Genomic DNA, 25,530 nt, shown 5'->3' with positions numbered 1-25,530 from the left:
TTTGTTTTATGCCTACCTTATCTAGTACGTTACTTTTTAATAGTAGAGAGCTTCTTGTGACGGGGAAGTGCTAAAACCGAGGTTATTTTTGCCGCCAAGCAGCAATGCTGTGTTCCGGTCTGACACGCCCATGAGGCTTTACTACGGCTGAGGTTTATTTTATTTATAGTCTTTATTTGCACACCAATAAAAATACAGAAGAAGAATAAAAGAAAACACAGACAGAAGCAGTATACAAAAGGCGGTCTTATCACTTTGTAGCGATCTCTTCCAACAACCTTAGGATAAGGAAAACAAAAGGATAACATACAGCAGGATGTGCATATTAACAAAAAAAAATACATACTAATAACTACAATCTACTACTTAAACTAGATTACACAAATAAAATAATACATAATATATTAAATATTAAAAAAAGAATATTAATAATAAAGTAATATATACTATAACATATTATAAATACATTAACAACAGTAAATATTATTACAAGTGGTCTTCAATGTAAACTATAGTGGTAGTATGTTTATGGACACAGAGCGGTAATTTGTGGGACTTGTTCGTTGTATTGCTGTTTGTAGGCCACGGTTTCCCACTATAAATATAACAGACAATAAAACCAAAGACTCACGCGTGTTTGACGACCTCCCTGGCACATTGGTTACTGGGGTTTATAAGTGGGCGGTCTCGGGTTCGAACCCTGGCAATTTGGGAAAACTTTCCCTGGTCTGGTCTTTTGACCCTATAACTAATGCGATTTAGCGTTCCGGTACGATGCCGCGTTGAAAGCGACAAATGTGACCTTGAAACACGTGCAAAGGCGGATAACAGTAATAAGGTGTAGGAATGAAACAATTCATACATATTTGTATTTTATTAACGTCAATGTACATACTTATTGCATAAAAAAGGAGATAAGCATTTTAAAATGTCTATGTATTTTAATACATTAAAAATGTAATGAATATTTGTATGTTTTGAATTTTCTTAGGAAAATATTTTAACAATAATCACATAGCATTATAAAATATTTAAAAAACGCACGGACTTTAATTATGTTATTAAATGTTGTAACTTGTAAATATGAGAATTTGCTAACTCTTGAATAATCTTTCCATAACCTGGAACAATACAATAACATTATTTTCAGCGGTTTTCTAATAACACAATTTAATGATTTATAGTCTGTGATAAATTGTAGACATCAATTTTTATTTTTGTTTTGTGCTGTTTATAGGCGATGGTTTTCCACATATCATCAGTGCCACATGCTTGGTCCGTCAACTATAACTATGAAAAAAAAAAATTAAAGTTGCTCAGTTTGTAGGCCACGGTTTCCCACTATAAATATAACAGACAATGATCTGACGCATAGGTGTTAAGCCGCATATGCCTGGTACACCGGCTACCACGCCCTTCAGACCGGAACACAGCATTACAACAATGCTGCTTAGCGGCAGAAATAATACATGGTAATACTTCCCCGGACAAGCTGTGTCACAAAAAAACTAGTTGGAAAATCTCTCTAATCTCTCTAGGCCATCGTGGCCGAAATCTGTCAGGAAATGTATGTAACAACACCTACAACGCACCTGTAACGCACGCACGCACACGTTACGCGTGCGTTGCGCTATCCTCCACGAAGTCCCTCGCCTCGTCCTGCGTGACGCACTCCACGTGCGACACCTTGTTCCGGAACTTGACGCCGTAGAACTTGTGCGCATGCTCCAGCAACTCCGGCCGGAAGGTGGTGGTGATGAACTGGGCGGAAGTCGATAGCTCGTGAATCATGTTCGCGATCGCTTTCCGGTGCTGAGCGTCTAATGCCTGAACATTTACGAACGAGCAAAACTTGAAGGCTGTTTATTTAATTTACAAATATATTAAAAGATGCATTCGAAAAAAATGGGGATTTATTAAAAGTTCAGACAAAAATTTGTAAATTTCATTTGTTTTCTTGTAGATTTTATAAATACGTTATTATAATATCATCATCATATCAACCAATGGACGTCTACTGATAGACATCAATACCACGGTATTGTGCCGCTTGGGTCAAGCGGCTCCCTACGACTAGCTTGATGTCATCCGTCCATTGCGTTGGAGGTCTACTAACGTTGCGTTTACCAATGCGAGGTCACAACTCCAGTCCCTTGGACCCCAACGTCCATCGGTTCTTAGAGCTATGTGCCCCGCCCATTGCCACTTTAGCTTCGCGACTCTTTAAGTTATGTCGGTAACCCTGGTCCTTTTACGGATCTCCTTAGTCCTGTATATCCTTGTATATTTCAATTATAATCCAAGCATATCTCTCTCTAACGCCCGCTGAGTGACCCTGAGCCTTCTTCTGAGGCCCAGCGCTCCAGAGGCATAGACTTTTGTCTTCAGGCACTGAGGTATTTAATATATATGTGTATATATTAAATATTTCGCCTATAATACGTAAAATATTAAGTGATGCGAACAAATCAACAGCGACAATAAAAAAAACTCAAAGATTATCAGGATAACGATATACAGTAATCCCATTTCTGATGATACATATTGAACTCAAGTAGCTGGAAAATGTATATATAATGTAGAAGAACATAAAATTACGTGTTGTTTCTGCATAGAATACTGTGCAAGGAGTTTTCTAAAAATTGTACTGTAATATTCCTTAGACAGTTGCATATTGCAATGCTTTTGGGATACATGTTTGCTAATAAACGATGTGACTTTTATATGGGTGATGCCAGCGTTAACAAATTTTCGATATTCGTATTCCTATACAACTTAAGACAACAAAAGTTCAAAGACACTTATGATTGTTTAGAAAAAAAGCATTTCTAAGCATCTTTACGCAGTTTAAAATGTGATGCGCACTCACCTGATCGATTTCGTCAAACAGATAGAAGGGGGCGGGATCGCACTTCTGTATGGCGAAGATGAGAGCCAACGCGACCAACGACTTCTGACCACCGGACAGTTGGTTCATCTCACGCATGTCTCCATCGCCGCCCGTGAACGATACTTTGATGCCCACGCCCGTAAACGGATCCGCATTTGCACGCTGGAATTCAATAATTTACAATAATTCATCAATAAATAAATAATTTATTAAAAAAGACACATATTGTATTAAAAGTACTTACAACTCACTATGTAGAAACATAAGTTACCTCAGCATTTTTACAACAATCAGTAAGAGCAAAAATTAACATCTATGTGTGTGCGTGTGGCGTGTGTGTGTGTTTGAGTTTTTTTGCGTGAGTGCCTTTGTTGATTTTATTGTTTTGATACGAGGCCGTACTAAAGCTACGAGGATACCGAACTAGTCCTGGTCTAACCAGGCCAAAACTTTAACCGGGTATTCTTCTTGTTTGTTTTAGTTTTATATTTTAAACTTGTAGACCAGCTGACTTTGTTTCAGTGATTGGCTATCAATAAGGTTACATGCTCACATCAGGGTTGACATCCTGCTCATCGGGCGCAACTTTCATGACGAGACTGCCTCGGCCCGTCGGCACCAGTTTTTTGAACACCTCAGTGAAGTTCTTGCTCACTTGCTTGAACGTGAACTGTATGGCTTCCAACTTCCTGTGCTCCAGTGTCTCGATCAGCTCTCGAATCTTCTCCCCTCTATTGGAATAATTCATCATTATCATCATCATAATCAACTCATTGCATCTCCCTCTCAGGATGAGAAGGGTTTAGTTCATACGCCTTTAAGAACATTATGGAAAACTCTTTGGCATTCAAGTTTCCTCACGATGTTTTCCTCCACCGTACTTACTTTTATAGCTTAGTCCTATGTCCTCTGTGGATAAGGAACTATAACTTTTCGGAATTATGTGCGTTTTAAACAATTAAATATCACTTGCTTTAACGATGACGGAAATTGTGAGAAAACGGCGCTTTTTAAGGGCGCATCAAGTCTACCAAATACGGAATTGGCCAGCATGGTGGACTCTGACCTAAGTTCTTCTTATTCTGTGAGTAGTATTCTTATATTGGGCCGGTATTGGGTTGATAATGTTGATGATCGTGAGTCAATATTTCCCCAAATTTTTAGTCAAATGGGATACAGGTTACTTATGGAGTAGGTATGTATATTTTTTATCCCTACTTTTATTAATACTTATGTCAGTTTACAGATTCCCCCTTATACGCGGCAACGTAGCCACGAATTGATGTGATTTTTTGCATAGCGATAGATTATAGCCCTACATAAGCTACTTTTCTCTCATAAAAAATGTATGTATTCTATGAAATAAGTCTAAAGCACAATTCAGTTATTATTTATGTATTTAGAAATTTCAACTAATTTATTGCGGTTAAAAATAAAAGATACAGTATATATTGGATAGAAGCAAGCGTTACTTTGCGGAATACAGTATATACTACTACAGATACTCATTAAAAATAACACATTCAAATGGTGACCTTTTGGAATACGATTCGCGCCATTAGATAAATGTCTACCCATTTTCTCGTCTCAGCTCATAGAAGTGGGACGACAAAATGGCAGACATTATCTCGACAGAAGTGATATATTCAAGGCAATTTATACACTTTGAATGACTTACTGAGACACCGAGTATTTTACTATATATTTCCTTCTTTTACTCAGCAAATTTATTTAGCATTTATAACATAAGTTGATAAATGGGGATACAATAAACACGCGAGCGAAGTCTCGGGCAGACCTGTAAGTTCTCATAAGTAGGCCAATCTGCCAAGTTCACGAAACTAAGGTGATTATTTAGAACGAAATGACTCGCAACGCGCTACTTCGATAAGTTAATGACAATGACGATGTACGTGGTATAAAAACCTTGCACAGACCATAAAACATATTATTTGAAATATAACAAGAAATGTATACGATTCAGTTATTTTTAAGCGTAATTATTTATTTTATTGTTACACCCATAATATGTAACGGATTAAGTGATGTGAGGAACTCGAACGACAATATGAAAAGCTCCGCAATTTTAAATCAGGATAACGATATTAGAACAAAACTGGATCCCATTTCTGATGATACACATTTAAATATAACTCAATTAGCTGTGAAATATGGATATAATGTAGAAGAGCATAAAGTGATAACTGAGGATGGCTACATCTTGTCTCTGCATAGAATACCTTGCAAGGAGTCTTCAAAAAACAATACTGTCATATTCCTTATGCATGGAGTTTTGGATTCCTCAGACAGCTGGATATTGCAAGGGCCAAATAACGCTTTGGGATACATATTTGCGGATAAAGGATACGACGTTTGGATGGGTAATGCCAGAGGTAACAAATATTCTAATTCCCATACAACCTTAGGCAGCAAAAGTTCTGAATTCTGGAAGTTTTCGTGGGAGGAAATTGGTGTTTACGACTTGCCAGCGATGATTGACTACATTTTAAGCATAACCGAGAAGGAAAAATTATATTACGTTGGACATTCTCAAGGCACCACAACTTTATTTGCAATGCTGGCTCTCAAACCTGAATACAACGCTAAAATTAATATGATGTTCGCATTAGCACCCGTTGCTTGGATGACCAATGCGAAAAGTCCTATATTTAAACTTTTCAATCCCGCATACAAAATATTTGAATACTTGGCATCAAGTATCAACACGTACTCGTCAATCGTAGACATTTTTAATAATATTCCAAAATTAGTATGCAATTTTCTACCAATTGGATGCGATAATGTATTGGAATGGATAATTGGGAACGATTATAAGTTTATAAATGCAGAACTATTGCCTGTTATCTATGGACATGTACCCAGTGGATCGTCTATACTACAGTTTATACATTACGGACAGATATATCAATCAGGAAGGTTTTGTCGTTTCGATTACGGTCCAAGCGAAAATTTGGCAAAATACGGAGACGTTTTACCACCAGATTATGACCTTAGTAAAGTTAAAGTACCAATAATACTCTTTTATAGCACCAATGATTGGTTGTCGGATTTGCAAGATGTTACGCAATTGTTTGCGAAATTACCTAATGTTTACGACTCATATAACATAGAAATGTTTAATCACATCGATTACATGTACGCTAATGTTGCTAAAGATTTAATTTATTCGAACATTATAAAAATCATAGAAGAATTTGAGTTGATTAATGATGAATTATAGAATAAAGATAGATGTCAGTGTCACTCATCAGAATGTATATCAAATGTTCAATCTCAAAAAAATGTGTTAGCTTTCACGGAACGCCAGGCCGATGTGTAACTGTTGATTGAAATTGTTTTATATTGTTAACGTTGATTTGTTATACTTTTCTTTTTTATGTACTTTGTATGGTATGCAATAAAATTATATTCATTCATTCATTCATAAGTTATATTCATAAAAGAAAAGATTACGTCAGGAATCAGATATAGCGTACTGAAAAGATAAAGCATTACACATTTTTTCCATAAAGTAATGAAAATTTATTACACTTTAAAAAAAAAAAATAGTTAATTAAATTAAAAAATTATTTCAAATATAAGAAATCGCGACATCTTAACTACGTATATTACATATATTCCATGATATAGCATGGCGATGCGTCGCGACGGCCTGTATTGCCACGCCAATAATCAGATTAACCCTCGCCTCACGTCAAAAAAAAATCACAGAAGCAACCATCTTGATGGTAACAAATTTCGTGGAGATCTCGGGCGAACGTCTTAAGCGAATTGTGTGCTGTCCATAAGTTGCTTTCAGTGCACGAAACACGTTCCTCTTAGAACGCTGATTTTTGTTTTACAGCTGAATAATTTAGAAACGCTTTTCCGCTGGATAAGTCCGACGATGGATAGATCTTTCCATGATAAAATGTCAAACCATATTTAACAAAAACTAGCTGACCCGTGCAACTTCGTTTACACCAAATCGGTTATTACCGGAAAACAAGAATAAAATGACATATTATATGTACATATTTTCTAAAAATGAATCCTAGCTAGATCAAATCGATCTAGCTAGGATTCATTTTTAGAAAAAAAATCGCCCCCAAAATCCCCTGTATACTAAATTTCATGAAAATCTTTGGAGCCGATTCCGAGATTCCTATTGCTCGTTTAAAGATATAAGATAACCATAATAGGCATATATATATATTAGTTTGACATTTCTAATGGAAAGATTACACCGCAGAGTTTGACACGACTCATGCTTCATCTGTAAAAAATCTATCGTAGGAAAAGTACCTAAATACACATTTATATATAATACATACACATTACATGAGCCACGTAAAATATAATGTGAACTGCCTCCCGCACCAATGGTAGATTCACTACGAAAAGACTGACTTGACTTTGAATAAGTGCTTATAAACTAGGCCTATTGAAATTTTAAGACATCAAAACAATTTTTTTTAGAAAATATGCATAAAATGATTGTTTATTACATGTAATAAATATGGCATATATGAAATAAATGAATTTTGATTTTTTTTTTTTTTTTTGAAGATGATAAACGTCGCCACGCCAACAGACGGTCTGAGAGTTTCCTTCAATTTTTTGTACTTAAAGCTTTTCTCTACTCAACGTCCTAAATTAAGAAATAAATCATTCCATTTTTTTTATTTTTTTTTAATAAATATGTATAAATGAATAAAACATACCCAATATCAAGTTCTTCTTTCCTCTTATATAACTTCTCCTTCTGTTCGGAGAAGCTTATGAACTGATCCAATGCCTTTTTGTTCACATGGTTGTACTTTTTTAGATGCTGGTTAGCCTTCTCCAACTCTTTGAATAACTGACAGCGAAACAAAAATAAATTCTATTTATTGTGTGTAATTTACGGCTGAATTAACGTGAATGTTTATTTATTTATTTAAAAGCGCAGAAGGGCCTTCTTCTAAACTCATTTCTGAACTCATTGTAAATTAACAACTCTTCTTTTAAAATAACAACACAAGTCAGTACAAACTCTCTCAAGACTTACCAACCCTCCTCATTCTGGGGGGAGACCCGTGCTCTGTAGTGGGCCATTAATGAAGTTTACCTGTTTCAAGGACAGCTTCTGGTATTTGGAATGTAGTTCCGGCGCGTTGGGTAGCGTGCCGAGTGCCGCTATTTTGTCCAGGGATTCCTGTATCTTCTCCCGCAGGAGCACTTCCTTGGATGCCATCTTTTCTAGACCCTTTGCGTCTTCCTCCATCTTGTCTTGGGCTTCTTTTTCCTTAAGAAATTGATTTAATTTAATTTTTAACTTTTCTGATTTATTAACACCCGTGTGTTTGTCTGTCACACAGACTGTATATGAGTGTGTGGGTGTCTATGTGGCATCGTATTTCCCGAACGGATGGACCGATTTTTATGTTGTTTTTTTGTTTGAAAGATGAATTAGTCGGGTTTGTTCAAGATGGCCGCCGCCACAAAATGGCGGATTCCATTTTTTCTTCAAATCTCTCAATATATTGGTATCGATTGAAAGGGCTTGACTAGTAGAATAATGTTAATTATATTGAAAGCCGGCTGTTGTACAATTTTTACTATATATATTTTGCTGGTAACCTGACATTCGTAGTAAGTGAGGTGGAGACCCCTATTTTAAGCACAATGAGCTACGTCATACAGCATATCCCTATGTTAGGGCATTGAAGATTTTAAATGAATTTAATTATATTTACACTACTTTACACTTTAGAAACGTCAAGTCTGTCTGTTTGTAGTATTTCTAACACCTATTCACGAGGCAGGTTCAACCGAGAAGGAGCCAGCAATAAACCCAACAGTTGCTCTTTTTAGACATCATAAATTTACAGATTATAAATAAATAAATAAATGTACTACGACAATACACACACCGCCATCTAGCCCCAAAGTGAACGTAGCTTGTGTTATGGGAACTAAGATGACTGATGAATAATTTTATGAATAATATACATAAATACTTATAATATACAGATCAACACCTAGACACTGAAAAGCATTAATGTTCATTACAGAAACATTTTCCAGTTGTGGGAATAGAGCCCACGGCCTTGGACTAAGAAAGCAGGGTCGCTGACCACTGCGCCAATCTGCCGTCCAAATCAAAATTGTCTATCTTATATATCATTCATTTGTCTATCTTGCGTGAGATAGAGACCCTCGTAGCTTTATTTTTACGTTTACGAATGTTGTTATCACCATCATCTCATTTCAAAAGTTTGTGTATATATCATCAAAAGTGATCAAATATAGGCCCAAATCAAATTTGTATGCCTTTTTCCTAATTTGACTTTTACTATACATACCTTATTCCTCCATTTGTCAAGCTCCAGTTTAAGGGCTTTCTCATTTTTGACAGCTGTTTGCACTTTTCTCTCGACTTCTTCCATCTCTTTATTGATCTGCCGTATTCTCTTCTCGGCCGCTGCCAAGTCAGATTTACTGTTGCTGAGGCGTCTCTTGCGATCTTCTACTGATATCTCTTGGAGGGCTTGCACCAATTCATCTTTACGTCTGGATAAATTACAAGTTTGATAGCAAGATACGTACATATTTTATTTATTTCAAACAATCACATAAAAAGTACCACATAAGTAGTTTCCACGCTAGGATTCCCTGTGTCGTGGAAATTACAAATCACAACATCACACATATTATACAACAAATTTGTAATAATTACAGTTTAAAATATTGGCCGCGCCATCACTAGTTTACTTACACATTAAGTTGTATGCCGATAGATTGTTGTGCAATAAAGAGAAAAAAAAAAACAAATTAAGACAGACAAGCGCGCTTTTTTATTTCTCTAATAATAACTGACGGACCAAGCAGGTTGCTCACTTGATTGTAGGTGGCGAACCTGTATATAGGGCAACTCTACGCATGTGTGCGAACGTGCTCTGTGCCCTATACCTTATGTGCCCGTAATTACACCGGCAACCACGCCCTTCACGCTGCTATAGCAATGCTTTGCAGCCGTAGAAATAAACATGGCGGTAGTACACAGGACAAGCTCTGTTAGTCAAAACTACTACCAAATCTACTTTTATATACCCAACGTATAACAATAAAGGTGAAAAAACTCTTTTGTATTTTATAGCTTACTTTTAGCCATTGAATTAACGGCTACGGAATCCTCATTTAACCAAAAGTGCATTCTGTCCAAACACAATGAAAACGCCCCGCGCACGTCTCACTTTACATCCGCGGAAAGTTGCTATCACACAAACTTTTCCCATTTTTACATTTTATCCTGCCCATACAAGCCGTACACACAAGCTGTGATTGCAGTCAAGGCAAAAATTTTCAAAAGCACATTCTAAGTTACCGTATCAAATTATTGGTGAGTAGATTCTCCAGTTTGTTCTTTGTGGCTTCGAGATTCATTCTCTGGCTGAACGCCTCTTTGTTCTCCTGCGTCAGTCTACGTATTGCGTCGTTCAGTTCGTCAACCTTGCCTTGATCAGCGGTCGAAAGTTGCTCCATCAACTCCTGTGGGCAATAACGTAACATATCAACCGATTTCTGGCCACCATAGCGCAAGTGTCTCCTCCCACAATGAGAAGGGGTTAAGGCCGTAGTCCACCACGCTGGCCGAGTGCGGATTGGTGGACTCCACACACCTTTAAATTAACTAAATAAATAAATATACTCCGACAATCCACACATCGCCATAGCCCCAAACTAAGCGTAACTTGTGTTATAGGTACTAAGATGACTGATGAATATTTTTATGAATTATATACATACATAAATACTTATAATATACAGATAAGCATCCAGACACTGAAAAACATTAATTTTCATCACACAATTTTTTTTTCAGTTGTGGGAATCGAACCCACAGCCTTCGACTCAGAAAGCAGCCAGCCACTGCGCCAATCGGCCGTATTTTAGAACATTATTTAAAACTATCAGGCATGCAGGTTTCCTCACGATGTTCTCCTTCACCGTTGCAGCAAGTTATATATTAATTACTAAAAATAAATTCTAGTGGAATTAAAAACAAATGAAGCCAGATTTTTACGGGCCTGCGGATAACCTTACCTGATGCAGTTCAGACTCCAGACCCTCTTTGGTAGCCTGCATGGCTTCAAGGCTGGACCGACACTGGGCTAGCGAGCGCTCTTTGGGTCCGCGGAACCTCTCTATGGACGCCAATTCCTCCTTCATAAGTCGAATGTCAGCTTTCACTTTGTCAAAAATGTCCCTGATGGCAAATTTACGTAAAATTAATAACAATACTTTTGAATATTCATCATCATCACATCAACACATTACAGAGCACGGCAGGCTGATTACGTATCTCGCGACAGGCTTGCGAGAGGCGTAAATCTTGCAATCACTGCTGCCAAACGTCACTTTTCCATACAATAAATAAACAAAATCATGAGTACCGCGTAAGGTTTATAGGGTCTTATTAATAAACGTGGCATAACGTCGGATAGTCGACGAATTTAGTTATCGCCATCAACAGACTTCTATGTCATATTTAACATGTACGCATCAAAAGTGCCATCTATGTGTCTATTTGAATAAAGGAATATTTGACTTTGACTTTACTTGGCTTTTCCCTGCTTGGTTTCCGTGCGTTGCATTTCCGAAACGATCGTGTTGATACTTGTTTCCGTCTTGTTGAGCTCTTGCCGTAACGTACTCAACTCTTCCTCGAGAGTTGTGATTTGCTCCATCAGTTCCGATCTGGTCTTCTGCATTTCCAAACGAGATCGGGACTGGTTGAAGTAACCTCCAGTTAGCGAACCTTTTGAAGAGACCTAAAAAAAAAAACTTCGGATGTATGTTCGCTTTGTGAGAATCCTGACAGATCGAAATTGAATGGTGAACGATTAAAATATATTCACTCATTCATTCATCACACGAATTTTCAATAAATTATATTTTATTGCGCAAAATTTTGTTTTCTGTAAATATAAATAAATTAACGGTTCCTTATGTCTCGCAATAATTCGCATATGGTTTTTTCTATTTTTTTAATTTTGTTTGCCTCAATACAGGGGTGGTTAAAAAAAAATAAAGCAAAATCTTAAGAAAAACAATCTTCTATAATATGAGAATTGCCTCTTTTAACGTGTGGCGTTCTGTAGTTGGTACGAGGTGTTTAAAAAAATAAAAATGACTATTTCTTAAATTTTACATCTCTCTTACTTACTGTACTTGTTCTGTACCCACAATTTGGCAAAAAAATAAATAAATATTATTAAAATGGCAGACGGCTAACTTGTCAGGGGTTTTACAGTTATATTAAATTCGTACCCCCAATGTTTAAAATCGATTGACAATATACTCATGTAACATACCTGGTCTCCCTCTAAAGTAACGCAATCCAGATGGAACTGCTTGCCTAACTCCGTGGCACACTCCAGATTCCTGCAGATGAGGGTCTTGCCGAAGATATACTTCATCGCTTTGGCATACTTAGCATCGTATTTCAGCTTTTGAACCATGGCTATTGCGTTCTGTGAATAATATAGTTTTAAAAGTTTATTTCACTTTGTAATAATTAAGCAGCGTTTTAGCGGCGCTTGCGTTTGAGAACTAGGCAATGCATTAATAAGTAACGCCTAATCTAAGGAGATTTCTTGGCATACATTAAACGTTCACCAATAGTTATCACCTAAGAGTTGGTGAAACGTTTTTTTTTACTATTAAAACATCGCTTAAATCATTAGGCATTCGATAAGGCGATGCCTAGGTTTAGAGAAAACCTGTAGCAGAGTCCCAAGTGTGAGATTTTCTACCTACGTATACTTATTCGATCGCGTGAAAGTTACCTCCGATTTATATGGTAACGAAGAAGCGTCACCTAGTTAAAATATTGGGAACGTACTGTCACTAGATGGCGCCCTTTAAATACCATATAAATCGTAGTTAACTATCACGCAATCGAATAAGTAAACGTGGGTAGAAAATCTCACACTTGGCACTCTGTACCTATGGTAATCGAAAACGGAGCATTTTGTTTAGGTGCTGCTAAATGAGGTTGGAACTTAAACTATTAATAATCTATGTAGTTTCTGACAGATATGTTACACTTGACCATATTTCTGTCTAAATATGGCTATCCGTTTTACGTGAATAACAAAAAATTACATAATTAAAAAAAATTACTACAAAATATCGTTAAAGGTATTATTTTTAAACATTTTCTGATACATCAAAAAATACTACTACATATATACTTATGAAGGCATTATTGAGTGTTTGTTTGTTTTAGATTTCTGTAATTACTACTACTAATATTTTCTTTATAATGGTTAATAAAATTGTAAAAAAAAAATCGTAATTAAATTACCCTGAATCCGACGACCCCTAGAAATCATCAATAATAAAAAAAAGTAATGTCTCGATCTTAATCAAGGTCACTCACATTGTCGTTAGGGTACACCATATCTCTGACTTGCAATCGGTTCAGGGGCATGAATGTCACTTCTCCTGGCAGACTCTGTCGGTTCATTTCCTTCAAGATCTTCGTGCCCACTGTATCTGACTCCACTATGTGGTGGAACAGCCTGTTGCCTGCCGTTACCTGAATATCAAAGATTATTGTAGTGCCAAGTAAACCATAAAAGTCGATATACTTCCATACCGTTCGCTATTACGCAGAAAACAATACAATAGCAACGAAAGAACCTAGAAATTTTTAAAACCTAGTGATTTAAAATATGTTATAGAAAACATTTATTCATTGTTATTTTTTTGTTAGTGTTACATTACATGCAGTGGCGTGCACTTCATACATGCACAAAAGCACTGCATACCCTAAAAATGAAATATAGCTCGTATAGGAGGAGGATTTTTTCCATTTTATGCAATTTTCCTACTGTATACATACCCTGGTAAGAAATCCAGTGCACGCCACTTATTATATGTATGAAGTGGGTTTTGTTTTTCTCAAATTTTGGTTTATTTTTATGTTACTTTGTGATTAATTAAATTACCTACTACACTGGCTATTTTTTTAAATGACTTAAGGCAGCCCACACACGCAATAATATCATTGACAATATTCTGAATAATGTCAATAATATTGACTTATTTCCATTAGCTACTCAGAAGTTACATCGTTCATTGAAAAACCTGTCAGGAAAGCATTATATCGAGCTATAATCGATCATAATCACCTCGACAGCTGTATAAATGGTCTTGTCGCATGTGAAGTTCTCTATAACAGGTCCATAGTACTGCGTGGCTATCTTCGCCCATTCACCGCCTCTCTCCTGGAACGTTTCCAGCACTTTGCGCACACTGTCTCTTCCGTTGAGGATTGGCTAGAAACAATGAAAGTTTTTAGTGTTCCGTGTTAAAATGTATAGTTCCACCGAGTCGGAAATAGCGAATACAATGATTAATTTAAAAACATTACCTTTCCAGCCATCGAGCGTAAGGCTTGGTCGGCCTTAGCCAAATCTTCTTTTAACGATGACAGATTCTGTGTTAATGTTGTCTCTTTCCGCCACAACTCACTGAAAAAAAAGAATTAAATAGGTAGAATACGGAGGGCAAGTAGAGTAGTGTAGAGTTTATCACACGACACGTAGGGTTGGAACAATATGTCTTCATCAAGATTGAAGACAGAATTATTGTATTTTAAGGATCCATACATATATCGATTAATAAAATTACGTAATTTGTGTTTGCATGAACAATTTTAAAGAAAACTTTTATAATGTCATCTGTAACTTCAGGCGGCGTTTGCATCAACAAATGTTAAACAAATGTGAAAATTCATATTTTTTTAGAAATCACAACTAAAATATGAGTATATAATGATAATGATGGAAAGGTAACCGTAAAAATACTCACTTCCTAGCACTCTGTTCCTGATCCTTCCGTTTCTTGCACTCGTAATATTGTTTGTTGTGCTCATCTATGGCCACTCTTTGTCTCTCCATCTCTTTGGTGGTCTCCTCTATACGTTTCTCTAGTTCAGTTAATTTGAGGGCGTCGCGGCGTAAGTCTTCCCGCAACTTTGCTTCGTGGTCCTTTTTATCCTTTATTTGTTTGCTTAGAGACCTGCGGAAAGGTGTTATATATTAAGGTTTGCGTATGATTTATATAGTTAATAAAGTTACTTTTCATCTTAGAGTTATTTTAAGATGTTCCCCACCTTTTATACGCATTAATTATGGGTTGTAACAAAATGTCAAAACCGCCCGGATAGGTTTCTACCTACCGTATCCATATCATAGACGTATAGTCCCCTCCCGGGACGGCCAACTAGCTCGTTATTTTATTTAATATGTGGGAAATAATCTGCTATTAAGGGCAAAGTTTATATATATAGGATTGTGTCAATAGTAGAATGTCAATTCTTGGTAAGAATTAAAATTCTAAGACGAATAATGACGATTGAAAATAACCTTTTAAATTTTTAATTATTTACGTCGTGGAAAGCGTAAGCGTTCGACCTTTTTTTTATTTTTTTTATTCCACTACAAGTTTAGCTACTTCTCGATCCATCTGTCTCTATCCTGCTTGGAGATGAACTGCTGTAGTTTTAGCTCGTTTAAAGGAAACTGTGCCTACATAAGCAAGAGGAAAAAAGATAGTCGACTCGACTATATGTTCAACTTATTTTCTTCTCAATCTATCAATCTGTGTTTTCACTGTCGTCAAACTTAGGGTTTCATTGTACTTCTAGCTTCTTCCGCAAACTGATGCATTATTTAACTTACTTTAGCTCCTTCTCGATCCATCTGTCTCTGTCTTGCTTGGAGGTGAACTGAGTGCCGCGTCCCTGTTTCGCGTACAACTCTTGCCGCTTCTGTTGGTTGAGCGTCAACGCGCGCGTACACTCTTCCTCGCGGGCTTTCATCTCTTCGTATTTCGGCTTTAGTTCTTCCAGCTCGCGTTCTTTTTCGGATATTTGCTGACGTAAGCGTTCGAGCTCCCCTTCGGCTCTTTCCTGCAATGAATAAGTTTTATTTATTGTTTCTTTTCCACCTTTTTATTCGCTATATATTAGCTTCCCCTGTATGTATGTTTGTAACCGACTCCTTTGGACATGATTCGGTCCTCCCTCTTCAAACAGTCCGATTTCGCTCAAACTTCGTAGATATATTGAGAACCGATGAAAATACACTAATTTGATAAAATTATTTCATTTTTCAATTTGCTAAATAAGATTTTTGTTAATTAATTTAATTTTCATCTATAGTCGATAAGGCAGTAATTTCTGAATTTTCTCTGGTCTGGTCTGGTCTGGTGGGAGGCTTTGCCGTGGCTAGTTATCACACTACTGACAAAGACGTGCCGCTAAGCGATTTAGTGTTCCAGTGCGTTGTCGGGTAAAAACCGATTAGGGGTATAACTACCATACTCCCTAACAGGTTAGCCCGCTACCATCTTAGACTGCATACTCACATACCATCATTTGAGATTGTAGTCAAGGGCTAAATTATTATAAATAAATAAATAAATAAATATACTACGACAATACACACATCGCCACCTAGCACCAAAGTAAGCGTAGCTTGTGTTATGGGTACTAAGATGACTGATGAATATTTTTATGAATTATATATACATAAATACTTAGAAAATACATATAAACACCCAGACACTGAAAAACACTTATTGCTCATCACACAAACATTTTCCAGTTGTGGGAATCGAACCCACGGCCTTGGACTCAGAAAGCAGGGTCGCTGCCCACTGCGCCAGTCGGCCGTCAAATTCAATTGTAGCGGAATAAAAATAAATAAAAGAAAGCCCAATACTTTACGAGTTTTGGTCCGATCCGGGATTCTATCTCAGGACCATGCGATCCGTAGTTCTACATAATATGACAGAATGACGTTAATGAGGTTGAAAATACGTACCTTAGACTTGTTATCGCCATCGACGTCATCTGTTAAGTCCTTTATGGCCAGTTCTAGTTTAGTCTTTTCCCGCAGTAGCTGCTGTTGTTCAGTGGACAGGATGTCTTTCTCTTCGCGGGTCGCGGCCACATCTTTACGGGCGTCCTTGAGTTTCCTGTAGGGTACCATTACAAATGAGAACTGCTGGAAGAAGCTGTGAGAGCCAAGTGCCGTTGAATAATGAATACACTCTTATTGTACACAAAAGTAGTAGTATGTTACGTGTTTGAAAAGTACTTATGCTTGTGGTATTAAATTTTTTAACCAAATCCCACCATTTTTAACCATTGTAAAAAAAATTGAACGGAAATATTTTTAAAAATAGGTTAAGAATTTGATTAATATGTAAGGCGTATTATAATATTAACGATTATTTTTGTGAAATTTTTTAGTTAGTGTCTAAAGTTTAAATGTTTAAGTGTTATAGTAATTTGTAATATAAACTCTAAATATGTATGAAAATTGCACGCCAGAAAGTGGCATACTGTTGGAACTAAAAAAATGTACACAGTTATAGCAATAAAAAAAATTACAAAATGTATTATTCCATTCTAAAGCAAAAAGAAGTAACAGAGATACACATAGAGCAAGAGAGTACAATTCGGTGGCCTTATCGCTACATAGCGAATGCTTCCAGGCGACCGAAGACGCAAAAGGAAAAAGCATAGAAAAGGTGACGCAATAGATATAATCATTGCACAAATATAATAATATATATGTATATATACATATACTGTTGGAGGAATAGTCAGGATACGACATCGTGGAGGGGACGACGCGTATTTGTGGTGACGAGGTTATTAAAGTCAGTGGGCGGTTCATTCGAGAGGATCTCGTCGTATCGTTTACTAGTTTAAGCCCTTTAAATAATTACTTAAGAAAATGAAATTAATTATTTAATTACTTAATAATAAATTAAGTTAATTATTAAGTTTGTATGCGTGTAGGGTTGTGTTTGTGTGGAATGTCGTGTCTGTGTAGAAGGTTGTGTAGGCTCTTCACTAACCTGTAAAAATTTACGGACTATCCTGCAAGTGTTCAGGATTACAGCTTTATGAAGTGATACATTTTTTTTTTTCAAATTCTAAATTCCAAGTTCATTTATTTCAATTAGGCCTAATATAACCACTTTTGAAACGTCAAGTCTGTCTGTTTGTAGTGACTCTACCACCGGTTCGGTAGGCAGATTCCACTGAGAAGAGCCGGCAAGAAACTCAGCAGATTGCTTTTCCAACATCATTTTAAAGTTTAACAATCTTTCAATTTTTTCTGTTTTGTGAGAGTTGAAAACGGGGCCGGATTCCAAGCAACCTTGTCATTAAGAAATTCATCAATTGTTTAGTAACCTCGCATAAATGTTTTTTAACATATTCTTTAAACTAATGCATTGGTAGGTCCAAAATTACCTTAGGAATCATATTATAAAAGCGTATACATACTCAATCTCACAAATGACTTCTGTACCTTTGCAGATGGCACAAATTTATGACCATTTCTTGTAAGTCCACTGTTTATATACACTTTTTGTTTATAAAGACTAATATGTTGTCTTACAAATACTATATTATTATAAATACACAAGCGGACCCCAGCGCCATCTGTCGGGCACAACACCCAGGGTGCCACCCAAACGCATACCAAAAAATTCATTCAAATCAGTCCAGTGACATACACACGCACACAAGAAATATTTATATATAAAGATTTTGAAGCTACAGTAAGCATACTTATTTCTTTAAACTTCTCAAGGAGGGATTGACGTGATTCAAGTTTATATATTGATCGTACAGCTCTTTTCTGCAATATTTGTTATCTCATTTTCATTACAGAACAATAGACTAATGTGTTGTCTTACTTGTCTTACACTATATTATTATAAATACACTAGCGGACCCCAGCGACATCTGTCGGGCACAACACCCACGGTGCCACCCAAACGCATACCAAAAAATTCATTTAAATCGGTCCAGTGACTTAACCAATTTATTACACTTTATAATTTTATAATTATTACTAAGTGCACTCACTTGTTGGACTCCCGCACGTGTTCTTGCGCCTCCCGAACCATGTCGGCGTAGTGCTGTTGTTCTTTGCCGCTATTGGCGCGCATTTTTTCCAGCTATAACAAACACATTATTTTTCACACATTTAATAACATCATCCCGTTACCAGCCCACTACAGGGCACGTGTCTCCTCCCACACTTAGGAGGAGTTAAAGCCGTAGTCCGCTGGCCCAGTGCTGATTGGTGGACTTCACACGCCTTTGAGAACGTTATGGAGAACTCCCAGGCATGCAGGTTTCCTCACGATGTTTTCCTGCACCGTTGAAGTAAGTGATATTTTAATTACGTAAAACGAACATAACTTAGAAAAGATAGAGGTGTGCGCTGGGATTCGAACTCGGCCCCCCGAAAGTCGAAGTCCTACTCCCTGGGCTATAACCACTTCCACATTTAATTATATTCTATCATAATTTTCTTTTCAATTTTAAATCAAAAATCATAATTTTCTTTTTAATTGTTATTAGTGTTTTCAGCTACACTTAGAGAGGAATTATCAATTTTGTAAATTTTAAATGCATATAAAAATTACTGGAACAGACAGGATTTGAACCTGCGACTCTGGCAATCACGGCCTGAGCGCTTTAACCTACTAAGTTTACTGGGAAATACGTCATTCCGAGTCTATTCACCTGTTCAAACATCGCTTAAAAAATTATTACATATCTAACATTGAGTATAGTTTAAGTTTATGATAGCATATATATCTATTCTTTACAATAACGTTTATACCGGTATTTTTGTAGTTATTATGTAAATATAGTATGTATGTTCATGTATGTTTATTTTACTTTTATGTGCTTTAGATACTTTATACAACATCCGCTTTCCACCTTTTTATCAGCTTTGCACGCTCAGGTGGCATACAGCTTTTAAAGATCACTTTTAGTGATAAGGCCGCCTTTGCACCTTAGCACTAAGTACTAATACTATTTTCCTTGTATTTTTACTATTGTGTTGTGTGGCAATAAAGTTTTTCTATTTGATTCTAAGTTTTAGCTCTCCTATCGCTGATGCAACTAGTATGTACCTTTTGAGCTGGTATTCGAACTCTGTCCCTCGAAAGTGAAGTCGAAGTCCTACCCACTGGGCTATCACTGCTTCTAATTCTATCTGAATTCGTATAATCACTATTTAATTCAGTGGTGAGCGCTGTGGTCCTTATAACTGGGATGTAAATGTGTAATTTTTTATTTTTAAATATTTTCTGGTATGGTACTTTACCGACGGTCGTTCCTCCTTGAGATTTTGCGTTCCGGTACTACGCGGAGTAAAAAACCGATATCGGTTTAGATTAGCTCGCTGCCATCTTATGTCTGCATAACCACTTACCACCAGATGAGATTGCAGTCAAGGATTTTTATCACATACGTACACTTTCTAGTTTCTGCTTATTCTCCCTATGCTCCGTGTCATGTATGATGAACTCCAGAACACGCCTCGCGCGATCCCACTTCTGATATTCTTTCAATTCTTCTTTCTCTTCTTCTAACGTTTTGAGGCGCTCTTCTATGGTTTGAAGGAAGTCGTTGATTTTCTCCACCTGAAAGTGAGATTTATTTAATTAAAACCTTGGTTTTATTCAAAAAAAGGTTTCTCTCTAGCTTAATTAATGTCAAAAGGGTTTGAATATATAAGTTTGGCGTCATGCTTACACGTCCTTGAAAACATAATGGAGAACTCCCAGATAGGTTTTCACGTCCTTTTTTCCTTCACCGTTAACACAAATGCTGTTAAATTGCTTAAAATTCACATAAATGCCAACCGGCTGTCTAGAACTATTACTTAACACGATCACCGCCGTCCATGAACATCTGCAGCACCAGAGGAGTGACCGGTGCTTTTCCGGGTTTTAAAGATTTTTTTTCCACCCCTATTGTTACGTAATGGTGTACTTATGAGCTCTAGTACTACTACTATAAGTCTTCGTACCTTGCCAACAGTCTCCTTGAGTATAGTAACAGACTCCTCTCTCCGTTCATCATAGACCCTGGTTCCCGCTACCTCTCTTAACAGCTTCAGTCTATGGGAGTCTGGTGCAACTGCCATTTGATTGATCTGTTAGTGAAAACTTGGTAAGAACTTTGATGCTGTTTAAAACAAATAAAAAACTTTTTGTTTAAAATATTTTTTTTATCTAGTCAAAATATTATTAGAAGAAAATATCATTTAAAATAAAACATAAAACTGAACAGTTTTTTCTGTGTGTTTGCTCGTAACTTTGGGTTATGAACTACGTATAATACAGATTACTTACGTTGTTCAAAGATAAAAAATAGAATGGCGAACTACATAAATAGTAAAAGTACTACAACTTGCAACCAGACAGTAATTTCTAAAAAAAATTTTAAAGACTCGACTCAAAACTAGATGAAACGATTGCTTAATTCATATTTTTTTGAAATAATAATCAACAAGTAAAACTTAAAAATAATCGTATTTTTACACGCGTGTGTCGTCACACGAGCGAGCTGTGTACACAAAATCAAAGCAAGCATTACAGACAGTTTTTTTTAATACCGATATTATTTTCGATTCATTTCCATTATTTGAAGATTTTAAAAAGCAACTATTCATCCGATCGCTTTCTGACAGACTTGATGTGACCGTTTACAAGCCATTTAAAAAAAAATATATTTTTAATGTCTGTTTTTGGGGACATTAACCGTTGTAAAAAAAAATATTTTTTATGCTTATATGAATAAGCATAAGCACTATTATGAATTTAAAACAAATACTGAAAATAAGTGCATATTCCTTGCGAAGATGGTCTAAACTTTGAACTTACTTTTCCTTGTTTGACAATATAGTACGGGTTCGAATTAGAAAGGCCGGCGCTTTCGAGGAGATTCAGTACTTCAGAGCGGGGCACGACTTTCTTGTTGAGGAAGAACTGGTCCTTCTTTGTACCGATGACGCGCCGTAGGAATATTTCATCTTTTTCAATCTACAACATAAAATACAGTTTTTTAATTCTATATTTCTATTAAATTGCAAATGCAAAAGATACTAAAAATAAATCAGTTGAACAGTTATAATTGGCATATGCTATAGTTGAGAAAGGTGCCACTAATGTAGTATAGCAAAAGTAAATAAATCAACGTGCATTCATTAGTACGTAGTGATTAGTATTTTCATTGTTTTATCAGTAAATGATATTTCGCAATCTGTTTATGGCGATTCGGTGTTTTGTCGCTATCGTACAAGTCAGGTTGGCCGAGTGGTCTAAGGCGCCAGATTTAAGCTCTGGTTCCCGAGAGGGAGCGTGGGTTCGAACCCCACACCTGACAAAGCGCAGTTGCTTTTTTATTTTATTTTTATTGTTTTTTTACAGTAATCAAACCGTTATACTTAAATACGAAAACGTAATATTTTGAAGTAAAAAAAAATTTGATTCTTATATTTTAAGATTCACATGTTTTGTTATGAATTCTTTTTCTTTAAATTACCATTATCGATTTTCTTCTTCAGGAGCTGCTCTTCATGACTATGTTGTTATGAATGAATGTTTTTGTAAATAGGGCTTAAAAAATAAATGTGGCATAAGGTTGAATGAAGAATGTACTTTTATTGTACACCACAAAAAAACAGTGTATACAATTTGGTGGTGCTACATTGCAATATCTTCCAATGGTGAATAAAAACAAATACAGAGGTTTTCAATATTTTTTGGTCCACTGACAGCAAGTTTAAATTCAAATTCAAATTCAAATTCAAATTCAAATTCAAAATTCATTTATTTCAAGTAGGCCTAATATAAGCACTTTTGAAACGTCAAGTCTGTCTGTTTGTAGTGATTCTACCACCGGTTCGGAAGGCAGATTCTACCGAGAAGAAGCCGGCAAGAAACTCAGCAGTTGCTCTTTTCCAACATCAACAATTTACATTTTGTATTTTAACATTCATTTTTCTATCTTGTGAGAGCTGAAAGCGGAGCCGGATGCTTCCAAGCAACCTTATCATTAAAAAATTCATCAATTGTATAGTAACCTCGCTCTAATAAATGTGTTTTAACAAATTCTTTAAACTTGTGCATTGGCAGGTCCAAAATCACCTTAGGAATCATATTATAAAAGCGTATACTCAATCCCACAAATGATCCCTGTACCTTACGCAGACGATATGCAGATGACACTAATTTATGACCATTTCTTGTAAGTCGACTGTTTATGTCCACTTTTTGTTTATAAAGACTAATATGTTGTCTTACAAATACTATATTGTTATAAATATATTTGTGTTAAAATAACAAGGTTGTGAAAAACAGGGCAAAACTATTCCAATGTTATACCACATTTATTTGAAAGGACCTAAATAGTCTCAAATATTCCTCAGCATGGGTTGGATCCTGTTTGTTTAACAACATCCAATTGTTTAGTTAAATTTAGATGTGTATGGACATCAGAATTGGCAGCAAAAATAAAACTTGGAGAGCAAATTAAAAATTAACCTATGTAGAATGAAAGCAGTGATAGTCTAGTTAAGTGCTTTAGCGTTAAGGTGCTTTAGTAAGTGTTTTAGCCTCTCTTTCAGGGGGCCAAGTTCAATCCCTGGCACATACCCTTAACGTGAAAGAAAACATAGTGAGAAAACCTGCACGCCTGAAAGTTCTCTGTAATGCTCTCAAGAGGTGTGTGAAATCTACCAATCCTCACTCACTTATTTTTTTATTCGTAAGACACACCAGGAATTTATTGTAACTACATTCATAAAAAAAAAATATGTGTTAGAATTACAAATTCAATTAGAGGCCACTTGGACACTAGGCCACTTGGCCAGCATGTTTGAACCCTTCTCATTCTGAGAGAGGACCTGTGCCCTGGAGTAGGCTGGTAATCAGTTGACAATGTAAGTTTTATATGCTGGTTGTGCCATATCTGGTCCTTTTTATATTTGGATAACTGAAGCATTTTAATTTTTAGAAATAACTCATCATCAGTGCATTGGTTTGGTAAAGTATACACTTTTTAGTAATACTTAATGCACACAGCCATATTTTAAGGCCATAATTATTAGATTGCTAAAAATATAATTAGTTACCGGTATTCTGTTGTCAGAGTTGTCAAATATAATCTCAACAAATGCTGATATCACCCGGGGGCCTGTACCCTCGTGTAAGAGGGCCAATCTTTGTTCAGGACGGAGGTGAGAGAACTCATCACTAAGTACAAACTGGATAGCTGAAAGAAAAACTGGTTTTTTAGTTACAGAAATAAATGCTTTTTAAATCAATTATTATCTTAGTGAAGTATTGGTAGCCTAGTTTGAATCCCAGCACACACCTCTAACTTTTCTAAGTTATGTGAGTTTGAAGAACTAACCACTTGCTTCAACCGTGAAGGAAAACATAATTAGGAAACCTATATGCCTGAGTGTTCTCTGTAATGTTCTCATAAACATGTGCCCCCCAATTTGCATTGGGCTAGCGTGTTGGTCTCACTATGGGAAGAGACCTGTGCTCTGTAGTAGGCCCGTAATGGGTTAGGACTTTGAGAGAGAGTTTCAGAGACCCTTTCAGAGAGTTTGATCTCCAGCAGATTCCCTGTTCTTAGGAGTTACATACATTTGGAGTAATAAAATATCACAAAAATCTGTAAGTGATGAAAAACAGTAATGAAACCTGAGAGTTATCTATAATGTTCTCAAAGACCTGTTACATCTATTTATCTGCACTTGATCAATGTGGTGGACTACAGCATACAGCCTTCTCATTCTGAGATGAGACCTGTGCCCTACAATGGGCAGATATTGGGTTGATGACAAAAAAAATCTAAATTTTGCTGTAAAAGTAGCTAATGTCTGTGTCCAAGTGCAATTTAATCAGACTTAATTGGGTTAATTCTGTGTGAAACATCTATCTTTTAGATAGGTTCCTTTTAGTTTTCAGTACAGTTCTACTTGTGGATACGTAAATTAAAACAAAGTTCTTACCGAAGAAGAAATTACTCTTCCCAGAACCATTACGTCCAACCACTACATTATGTCTTTTGTCGAAGGGCTCTACAACGATTTGTTCACGATAACTCTTGAATCCCTGAATTATCACCTGAAATAAACATAACACTTTGCAAACGACATTAAGTTTAATGTTTACACGACATAAACAACGGTAGTATTTTGTTAATGTAGTATTAGTAATTTCAAGACACGAAACATTTTCTTTATAGAAATTATTACCTGTTTAATATGCATATTTGTAACTTTTACACATAAAACCAACAACTTCAAAAAGTTCTACATATAAATTGCTGCTTTTTAATAAAATTCAATAGCGTTTCGCCGCCATTTCCTCTGACATGACAAATGACATTGACAACAACAATCAACAAGCCATTCTCTAAGTGTCAAAGGTGTCAACAGCACAGAACAATATTACTCCAACAACAGGCAACAGATCTGTCCAACAAATTTTTTAACTTTATTAACTTGGCTCTGAAAACGCCACAGAACATTTTAGCCACAGAAAACCCACAGAAAAGTCTGTAGTCTTTAGACAGTCATGTGCACATAAATAAATAAATAATTTATATAAATAATATTCTAAATAGAGCATTTAAAAAATATAGGTACATTGAAATACAGGACAATTTGATCTATAGTTATGCCGTCTCTTGAAAGAAGTCCGAGTTACATTGAATTCATGAATAAGCTATTTAT

General features: G+C 36.1%; 1 protein-coding gene and 1 non-coding gene across 2 annotated transcripts; one reads left to right on the top strand and one right to left on the bottom strand.

Moving 5' to 3' along the window:
• Window positions 1-1,019: 1,019 nt before the first annotated feature.
• Window positions 1,020-25,153, bottom strand: LOC120629809 (structural maintenance of chromosomes protein 3). Its single transcript, XM_039898864.1, has 24 exons — window positions 25,051-25,153; window positions 24,805-24,919; window positions 23,914-24,053; window positions 21,662-21,820; window positions 20,806-20,931; window positions 20,249-20,416; window positions 18,840-18,931; window positions 16,774-16,927; window positions 15,628-15,857; window positions 14,756-14,965; window positions 14,316-14,415; window positions 14,074-14,220; window positions 13,320-13,478; window positions 12,250-12,408; window positions 11,495-11,706; window positions 10,979-11,141; window positions 10,260-10,423; window positions 9,238-9,445; window positions 8,001-8,177; window positions 7,615-7,751; window positions 3,444-3,621; window positions 2,870-3,052; window positions 1,593-1,827; window positions 1,020-1,121 (listed from the first exon to the last, which is right to left on the bottom strand). The coding sequence occupies exons 1-23, from the start codon at window positions 25,063-25,065 to the stop codon at window positions 1,615-1,617; spliced, it is 3,609 nt and encodes a 1,202-aa protein (XP_039754798.1). The 5' UTR covers window positions 25,066-25,153; the 3' UTR covers window positions 1,020-1,121; window positions 1,593-1,614.
• On the top strand, window positions 22,080-22,163 carry Trnal-uaa. Its single transcript has one exon. It is a non-coding gene; the product is annotated as a tRNA-Leu (tRNA).
• Window positions 25,154-25,530: the final 377 nt, after the last annotated feature.

The sequence above is a fragment of the Pararge aegeria genome, chromosome 15, assembly GCF_905163445.1.
Source record: "Pararge aegeria chromosome 15, ilParAegt1.1, whole genome shotgun sequence".
In the NCBI taxonomy this organism is placed as follows: domain Eukaryota; kingdom Metazoa; phylum Arthropoda; class Insecta; order Lepidoptera; family Nymphalidae; genus Pararge; species Pararge aegeria.
The sequence above is the reverse complement of the archived record's forward strand: the minus strand, read 5'-3'. Positions and strand labels throughout refer to the sequence as shown.

What these genes read in the sequence shown, in the direction of transcription:
- LOC120629809 (XM_039898864.1), bottom strand. An exon ending in TTACTTTAGAGGGAGACCAG is followed by an intron (nt 11,707 to 12,249) that starts GTATGTTACATG and finishes TTTTTTTTTTAG; the next exon opens with GTCTCTTCAAAAGGTTCGCT. An exon ending in TGGAGTCTGAACTGCATCAG is followed by an intron (nt 10,424 to 10,978) that starts GTAAGGTTATCC and finishes TATTGCCCACAG; the next exon opens with GAGTTGATGGAGCAACTTTC.